Below are 9,131 nucleotides of genomic sequence, written 5' to 3'. Positions count from 1 at the left end.
AAATTGTCCCTTTAACAGTTGAACATTGCTTTGAAGATGTAATCTAAACAGCGTATGATTTGAGAGGTAAAAGAAAGCAAATCCAGCAAACGTTCCCATTCACAGATAGCATCACATTGCCAGCCCATCCCCGTGCTGTTATTCATACTCTGACTGCACTCACATTGCAGCACAGCAATCTGATGGAGACATCAGCTTATACAACAGGAGTCCTCAGGTGCGGGAATAGCCGAGTGCTTGGACATTTCTATCACAACGAAACTACAACCAAATCTCTGCCACTGAGTCAAAGAGAAAGCAACATAAGCATCTTAGGATGTGCTGGCTCAGGACAAGTATTTGCAGTGGCCCAAGCAAACATGCCAGCATCACGTACTCCTTCTGTACATCGTGCCAACAGTGATGAACTCTTGATTTAGAAAAGGCACCAAGGTGAGGTACTGCTGTGGCGGGATGTGTCCCCATTCCCTCAGGGCTTTCACGATGTGTTCGTAAGCCCTCAGGGCTTTCACACACCTTCCCTGACACAGGGACGTGATGACGCCTCAGCGGCAGAAACCCTTCCCTGACAAATTCTTCCCACAGTGCAGGCAACGCCAACTACCTCGGGCACTTAATTGCCTTCCTTGTACAGAAGACGACAAATGGGTTTTAAGGGGAGATGCTCTTGAGAAAATGAAAGGTAACAAAGTTTTATTCTTCAAAAAAAACCTGCCCCGATTGCTAAGCAGTAGCCATACTGTTCACAAAATCCCAGTATCTAAAACAAAGGAGCAGTGAGGTGTACAACAGGAAAAGACAGCCCACTGCCTGTACCCAAAATGCACATTCCTTCAGGAAAACAGCGCCGTCACGCACACAACCGCTTTTGCGGGAGACGTGACTGTGGGGAAGGGCTGGGGGAGCCCACAGGACCCCGCGGGGTGCCGGGTGCCGCCGAGGGGGACGCGGAGGCGGGGGAAGCTGGAGCAGAGCCTTCCCGGACTACAGCTCCCAGAGAGCACGGGCGAGAGCCGGCCTGCAGCCGGGGCACAAGCTATTCCCTGCCACTGAGATGTGTGTTGTGTGCACTGGTGATGCCCTGGAAGCCAATCCTGTCTCTACCCTCGCATTCTCCCTCCCACCCGCTTCTCAGTTCTGGGCATGTGTGCCAAAGTCTTTGTCTTCCTTTCTTGGACTTAGTCCTTAATCTGTGCTATTTAGTAAAGGATCAGCAGTGAAATGCCAGTGTTTTAAAGTTTTGTTGTTGGATTTTAGAGTCTGCGTTAGGATATAGTCAAGGGGGCTTGCGACTTACTGAGAAACCTCAGTCTTTACCCTTGTCGTTGCTCATCACAAATGACAAGAGTTAAGCAAGGGTCTGGAAACCTGTAGGGGAGTGGGGCAGGAGCTGAGTGTGCCCAAGAACACAGTAGGGCTACTGACTTGAACATAATGGTGGGCAAGGTAGTTTTATCATTTATTCTCCAATTGGATTTCTCACAGTAGCACCTCCAGCCTCCCTCCTTCCTTGGAGTCAGTCCAGAACAAAGCTGTTTGTTGAGCAAGTGCTGAGGTTTGCTGGCACCCAGGCTGCTGGGGCACCGGCTGGAGCACGGGCGGCTTTCCCCAAATACTGCTGAGTTGCCCCTGTGAAACCAGATGGAACTGAGAGAGACTAACACCCCACCTACGCCTCTAGTCACTGCTCTACTAGCCCCTTTTGGGGGAGGACAATCAGCTTTTTCCCTCTCAAAGACTTGCCATTGCAGTCTACCATCACTTGAGTCCAGTGGACTGGGGGCCCACCCTGAGGTCTTTACATCAGTGGAAGGCACGATTAAAATCCCTGCACAGCAGCTACAACATGGTTTGGTGGAGACGACAGGGGCAAGTCATCCCACATGCCTTCCCTCTGGTGTTTCCCAGCTGGTGGCCGTCAGAGCAGTCTGGCTGTGGGACAAAGCTGTGAAAGCAGATGAGGGTAGCTGGGCCTTTTCTTCCCCTTGCCAGTCCCCTCTGCTTTGTTACCTTTTTGTGTGACCAGCTCCTGCTCTGATGGCAAAACGTTCCCATTTCCCAAACACTGGCATCTAGAGATAAACATCAGGCCAAGTCAGGCAACTCAGGTGTGAAATACATTTTAATAGAGTTTAGGGATCTGTAGTTTGTCTGTTGCTCAGCTGAGCAGGGGCTGTCCAGAAGGTGAAGCAGACATTGTGGGCGGAGGGGAGGGTGAAGGGGTGCAAGAGGGAAGGGAACAGAGAGAAAAAGGTCACAAGAAGCAAATGAGAGCATGGGTTTGTTCACGGATGTGCTTTAATATATTGCCCCACAGTACTATGTGCTGAGCCAGAGACTGACAGCACACACACACACGCACACACACGCACACCCGGTGTGGGACAGCAGTGCACTTCAACGCTAAGCTGCCGGCAAGCACAGCCCAACACAGCACAGCCCAACACGACACTGCCGGGGCGGAGGCGAGGGACGCGCGGGTCCCACCGGGGCTCGGTGCAGACACACGCCTGGGGCACAGGGACGCCGTAGGCCAGGACACGTACACACACCTACACACATGCACAACGAGAGCGAGCCGCTGGCAACACTCGGCTGGACACAGCTACAGGAGCGGCAGTGTCCGAGCACACCGGCCGACGCACAGATGGTCACCGCACATGCTTCGGCGTACGAGGGAACACACCGGGCAGATGCTCCCGTGGTCTGACACGTGAGCAGAGGGGCCCAGGCGTGGCCCTGCACAAACAACAGAGACACACAATGCCTAGATCCAGGAATGCTTATGACCCCACAGCAAGGGACAGGGTGTAGGCCGCTCTCTCATCCTTCACCTGGGTACATCTAGCCGGGGACACCTGAACTCGAGGGGTTTCGAGGTGAGAGGAAACCAGGTGACAGAGTGGGGAGAAAGAGCAAAAAAGGGAGCAGTGGAAGGAAAGGGGGGTTCAGAGTCTGTGAGGTGGGAAAGAGCAGCAGGGTGGCTGTGCCCTGGGGACAATGTTCAAAGAACACTTGGGTTGCGAAAGTTGTGTCCAGCAAAGCGTGCTTCATCACCAAGCTCTTCCTCAATCCTGCAAAAGAACACTTGGGTTGCGAAAGTTGTGTCCAGCGAAGCGTGCTTCATCGCCAAGCTCTTCCTCAATCCTGCCGGAGAGAGACAGCACACATCAGGCCCTTGTAGTGAGGGAGCATTGGAGGCACCAGGGCACCGGAGAGGCAGCCCATCGGGAGGAAGCTGACGTGTGCCCAAGGAGCTCAGCTCCTGCCAGCTGCTGTGCCTGCAGGGCTGCACCCTCATACCAAGGAGGAGGAAAAGGGTCTGCCCCAGCGGCCTCCCTGGGATCCTACTGTCATCTCTGTGCCTTGTCTTTATAGCATTTCACCCACGAGTCCCGTCTACCCTTGGGCTTTCAGCTTCTCCCACCCAATTAGTCACTCCCCCGTTCTCTCTTCTGCATTCCCATCCCTGGAGCCCCTTACCTCATGAGCTGGTTGTATTTAGCCAGGCGTTCAGACCTGCAGGGAGCACCCGTCTTTATCTGTAAAGCATTCCCCAAAGCAAACACTGTAAGACACTGTTATGATTTGTACCAGTTTCCCATGGCAGAGCAGGGGATTCTGTTTTGACACCCCTTTGCTTTCCTCCAGCCTGTGCATGGCCTGGGGTTCACCTACCTGCCCAGTGCACAGTCCTACAACCAGATCAGCAATGAAGGTATCTTCAGTCTCCCCAGATCGGTGGCTCACCATCACACCCCATCCATTCTCCTGGGCCAACTTGCAGCTGCAGGAAGTGAGAAATGCAGTCAGTAGCTCCTACTCCTATAGCCACCACGTGCACAGGGTAAGATCCAGGGACCCTGTGCTCCCACTCCCAGCATCCTACACTCTTGTAGAGACACAAGGCTATTGACCCAGTGCACAGTGTGACACCTTGCTGTGGTTCATCATTCACAGGACAACAAGGGCAGTGGGCTGGACTTACGCTTGGATGGCCTCTGTGACAGATCCAATCTGGTTGACTTTGAGCAGGAGGCAGTTGCAGGCTTTCTCCTCAACAGCTCGCTCGATGCGCTTGGGGTTCGTCACTGTCAGGTCATCTCCCACTATCTGAATCCCCACATTAGCAGTGAACTTAGACCAGGCCTCCCAGTCATCTTGGTCAAAGGGATCCTCAATGGAGACCACTGAAAGGACAACAGAAGAGACACGAGTCAAAGCTGCCTCCCTTCCCACTCCAAAAACACGGAGCGTTTGTGCCTGGTCAGTGCGCAGCCCCAGTGCTGGTTCCCTACTGCCCTGCACAGCAGCTCACCTGGGTAATCACGTACAAAGCTTTGGTAGAGGTCGCCCAGCTCATCTCCAGAAATGTAGCGGCTTGGGTCATCTGGGGACTTGAAGTCCAGGTCGTATTTGCCATCACGGTAGAACTCGGAGGCTGCCACATCCATACCAATGACAATCTTGTCCGTGTAGCCTGCCTTGTCAATAGCTTCCTTGAGCAGCTCCAGAGCTGAGAGGAGAATTGCAGTCAGGAGAGTCAGCCCATGCAGAGAGCTCTGCCTTTTGGTGGGATCCTCCCCTGGAGAGGTCCCTAGAGCCACTAAGAGTCTGGTGGTATGATGGAGAGGTAGAAGGGAGCCCAGAGCGCAACAGAAACATGCCAAGGAGCTGTAGAGGCTGTGTCCAAAAGGACAAGGAGGAATTAAAATGCAATCCCACAGCTCAAAGACAAGTTTGTGGAAGGCCTCGTAAAAGCGTGCACATGCATAAAAGGTTTGTATGGAGAGGCTGTGACAGATCGAGGCCACCCCAAGGAGAGGGAGCTTAGAAACACTCCTAATACAGGAGGTCAGTGACACTGAGGCATCATCTTTTGAATCAGTCTGGGGAATGCTGTGAGCTGAGTGTAGGAACCCATAGCATTCCAGGCAGGGGTACCCCATCTCTGTAGGGCTCTCACCTTCGCTATTTTCCAGGATGTTGGGGGCAAAGCCTCCCTCATCACCCACATTGGTAGCATCTTTGCCATACTTCTCCTTGATGACGCTCTTGAGGTTGTGATAGACTTCAGCCCCGATGCGCATGGCATCGCGGAAGCTTTCGGCTCCCACGGGCAGGATCATGAACTCCTGCATGGCCAGTTTGTTGCCTGCATGGGAACCTCCATTGATCACGTTGAAAGCCTGGAAGAGTCCATAAGAGAGTCAGAGCTGAACCGGTCTTGGCACCCCTTAGAGGTGGCTCTCAGATGTGTCACCATTCCCATTCGTGCCACATCCCATAGGGTAACATAAGCACATTAGCTACAACCATCAGACCAAAGACACATAAGCCTGGAGTCTTCCTTCCCGTAGTGGCTCAAAGCAGATGGTTGGAGAGGATTTTCCCACCTGTTTCCCTCTCAGAGATCTCCTGAGCTATGTGTGTTTATCTATGCGGTGTTAACCTGTACGTGTTTATCAACAATGCTGTAAGTCTCTCTTCCAGGACCTTTTTTCTTGACCCTGAGAAAATTTTAGCATCCACAACATCCTTTGTGAAAGAGTTTCTCAAGGCAGCTTCCCCTGGTGTGAAGACCCATATGCCCTTGTTCTGAACTGTGCTCCAGAGGGTTTGCATGATGCTCTCTGGTTCCTGTGCTAAGAATGAGATCCTCAATCAGCCCCCACCACAACCTCTGCTGTATCCTCCTCAGGTTCCTTTCTTCCAATTGAAACTTGACAAATCTCAGGCCTTGGTTTGCTTCCCTGACAAGTGCAGTGCACTCAGCTGATGTTTCAGTCCCATATCCCTTCCTTATCTACCTCCTAAAACCTTTGAAATTTCTTTTGGAAATACCACTCTTTTGGACTTTCTGAAGGCAGATGTCAAGGACAGAGGAGTCTTACTGGCACAGGAAGGATGAGGTCAGAGTTGCCGGCCAGGTCAGCGATGTGCCGGTACAGGGGCACATCCTTCTCCGCAGCTCCTGCCTTGCACACGGCCAGCGAAACTCCCAGGATAGCGTTGGCACCAAACTTGGCTGTGGGCAAAGGAGGAGATCAACATTTCAGGTGGAAATATCCTGCCCAGTGGGTGCCCTTGCCAGCTCAGGCTTGGGCTCACCACAGCTCTGACAGTGCCCCCTGCTCTAGCCCTGCAGCCTCCCACGCTCATAACTTCCCAGCCAAAAAGAGGGAGGAATTACATTTGTTCTCTGTGCCATCCATCTCAAGCATCAGATTGTCTATCTTCTCTTGATCCACAACAGAGAGGCCCTGCAAGAAAGAAATAGTTCCTGAGAAGGGGATGATTGGAATAGCTGCTGGCTCTGGTGTGCGGGAAAGCAGGTGTTGATGGAGAAGCTGGGGGGTACAAGGACCTTTTCAGCTTGTGGAGGAACATATACACACAAAGCTCTGGAAACTGCTGCCTTGGTATTTAGTCAGGTCAGGTAACCACGATGGTGTTGCTGCAGTGCAGTGTAGATATACCCACGGTGGAGCCCTGCAGCCCAGGCAAGGCCACGCTTTACTGGGGACACAGGACTCCCTTGGGGAATTACCCAGCCTTTTGGCAGCTTCCAGGGAGCTTTGTGGTGCTGTGGCCACACAGAAGCTAGGCAGAACAACAGAACATGTTCAACCTCAAGCAAGCGAATGTAGACTGGATGGAGCCATCCCCATGAGGGAGGTGGAGAGCAAGATTAGACCCAACACAGGCAGCCCTCCACCAGGTTGGGTATTTTTCAGGGGTGGAGAGAACTGGGCTCTCGGCCAGAGCCAACCATGGCTACATGGCGTGTAATATGTGGCTTCAGCTCAGCTCTCCTCAAAGCAGGCTCCAGGTCTTCAGGGGTAAACAGGCTGCAGACGTGACACCACTGCTCTGCAAGGCTGTGCCAGACCCTGCACGATACAACCATTGCTCACCACACCAGGATGAGGCCACAGACATGTGGATGTGATTCAGTGCTTGAGGGGGAGCACAGCTGAAAGAGGGAGTGAGCTCTACAGGGAGCACCCGGGGGGACTAGTTAGGCTGCACAGATGCTGCGGTGGACCAGGAAGCATTAAATCCTTTCCTCCCAGAGAAAAGATTGCTGTGGACACACACAGGCATGGAGGGCAGGAGGGGTGTGCCCAGGTTCACAGAGAGCATCGCTATGTCTGTCAACCCAGTGAGATGAAGAGAGGCAGAGACAGAGATCAGGGGACAGAGATGGACCAGAGTAAGCGTTGGACAAGGGAGAACAAAGAGAAATCCTTACAGAGCCCACGAGAGCTGGGGCGACAGTGCTGTTGATATGATCCACGGCCTGCAGGACCCCTAAAGAAGGGAAGAGGCAGAGAAAGAAAGAGAGAGAGAGACAGAGAGTGAGGCAGAGAGGAGTGGAAAGAGGAAGGGAGAGGACGGATAGAGAGACTGAGAGAGGGAGACAGCAAGGGAAGATCGAGGCCTGATCTTTCACTTTACACTAGGTCTGTGCCTCTGTGGTCTTGCTGAGTGCAGTGGGACACATCCGTGTCACACTGATGGATGGGCAGTACCCTCCAGCAGAGCCCCACACACAGGCAGCCCCGAGGATGAGCTGTGGAGCAGGCATCTCCCCACCTTTTCCAAGGAAACGTGACTTGTCATTGTCTCGCAGCTCCAGCGCTTCATAGATACCAGTGGACGCTCCACTGGGGACGGCTGCACGAAACATGCCTGGGAAACAGCAAAACGAGGTGTGAGACAAGCAGAGGGTGAAGAGGAAAAACCCTCATGCACCTGCTTCTGCCCTGCTTTCACAGGGAAGGATGCAGCAGCTGCTTGTGCAAATGGATGGCCCCACTGGCTGGCTGCTCGTGGCTGGTCTTCTCAGAGGTGGAGCACCTCAGTGGCAGAAATAAATGCACCCAGGGCTTCCAGACTGAGGAACCTGGATGTCAGGCACCCAGAGATTTGCACTGATCCCAGAACTGTGTATGACGAGTGGGAGTCAGGTTCCTCAGCCCTCCTCCTGGTTCCAGAGGCAGCCTGACTCAAAGCCACCCTCAGCTTCCTCCCCCTCAGACTGAGGTTTCTGCCTCACTGAAGAAGGAAGACAATGGTTGGATGCCTGCTCTGGCCTCTCACTGCTCCTCGTCCCTCAGCCCAAGTAGTTTTGGGCCCAGTGCAAATGCAGCTCTTCCAGTTGAGACCCATGCATGGACACACCTGCACAGAGATCTCAGGGACAGAGCTTTACCCCTACCATGAGCACAGCCATGGATGTGCTACCAAACTTCCACTGTGCCCCAGGACTAAAAGCACAGCTGCAGCAGGGGGATGATGAGAAGGTGCATAAATATTTATGATAAAAAAACCTTCCATCCCTGCTACGAGCAGGTGCATGGCTCAGGTCACATACAGGACAGCCAGCTGTCTTGTCGTGATTTGCCTGGCACATGTGCAGAGCTGCTGAGCACAGGCACAAGCAGAGCCATGAGCAGAGCTTTGGTCTCTGCCTCTTCCCCTGGCTTGCTGTCTGCTGGGGGTTCACCAGTGAGGACCCTCCATGCTCTCGGCATGCCAGGCTGCTGCACAGCACCAGCTCTGCTGCGGTGGGCAGGGCTTTCCCTCCGTCTTTCATCATCCTCAGCCTCATACCTTTGTGTGTGTACAGGTCCACCTCAACAGTGGGGTTCCCACGGGAGTCCAGGATCTCGCGGGCATGGATCCTCTCGACTGCCATGGTGAGTCTGTGGAGAGAAGAGGACAGGATATGTTCAGCTCTGAGAGGCTCCAGGATGTGGTGCTCACCCCTACTATGTCTAGACTGACAGAGAGAAGGAAATTAAAGGAAAACTGAGCTTAGAAATTTGGGCTAAAACTATTTGCCCCAGGAAATTTAGAAATTCACCCAGACTACAGGAATCTACAAACATTTTCCCAGGAACTGGCTATCTATTTGAATTTACTCTGTCCCTCTGCTGCAGATGACAAACTGGGAGCTCTCTCTGCCTCTCTCCCTGCGTCACGGCAGAGCACCCAATATGAGCCTGGATGGCAGGGATGGGGAGGGTGCCACGGGCAGCAGACAGGGAGGGATCAGCTGGCGCAGCGGGGAGGTGCCCCTGGCTCTGGCGTCAAGGACGGGGCACCAGCTCCTGGCATCTCCT

The 9,131-nt window shown here is 53.4% G+C and overlaps 1 protein-coding gene across 1 annotated transcript in view; it reads right to left on the bottom strand.

Annotated features, from left to right (window-relative positions):
* Positions 1–2,104: 2,104 nt before the first annotated feature.
* Positions 2,105–9,131, bottom strand: part of ENO2 (enolase 2) — a 9,628-nt gene continuing 2,601 nt past the window's right edge. The window contains exons 2-13 of the mRNA XM_017732013.1: positions 8,620–8,711; positions 7,600–7,695; positions 7,256–7,314; positions 6,194–6,263; positions 5,895–6,028; positions 4,967–5,189; positions 4,319–4,516; positions 3,989–4,190; positions 3,679–3,787; positions 3,484–3,542; positions 3,089–3,147; positions 2,105–3,015 (exon numbers count right to left, since the gene is read on the bottom strand). Of these exons, the coding sequence (XP_017587502.1) occupies positions 3,005–3,015; positions 3,089–3,147; positions 3,484–3,542; positions 3,679–3,787; positions 3,989–4,190; positions 4,319–4,516; positions 4,967–5,189; positions 5,895–6,028; positions 6,194–6,263; positions 7,256–7,314; positions 7,600–7,695; positions 8,620–8,704 (1,305 nt within the window). The 5' untranslated portion in view covers positions 8,705–8,711 and the 3' untranslated portion in view covers positions 2,105–3,004. The remainder of the gene's footprint in view (positions 3,016–3,088; positions 3,148–3,483; positions 3,543–3,678; positions 3,788–3,988; positions 4,191–4,318; positions 4,517–4,966; positions 5,190–5,894; positions 6,029–6,193; positions 6,264–7,255; positions 7,315–7,599; positions 7,696–8,619; positions 8,712–9,131) is intronic.

This window comes from Corvus brachyrhynchos, unplaced genomic scaffold (assembly GCF_000691975.1).
Source record: "Corvus brachyrhynchos isolate BGI_N302 unplaced genomic scaffold, ASM69197v1 scaffold3, whole genome shotgun sequence".
Classification (NCBI taxonomy): Eukaryota; Metazoa; Chordata; class Aves; order Passeriformes; family Corvidae; genus Corvus; species Corvus brachyrhynchos.
Note: the sequence above shows the minus strand (reverse complement) of the source record. Positions and strands in the feature narration are given on the sequence as shown.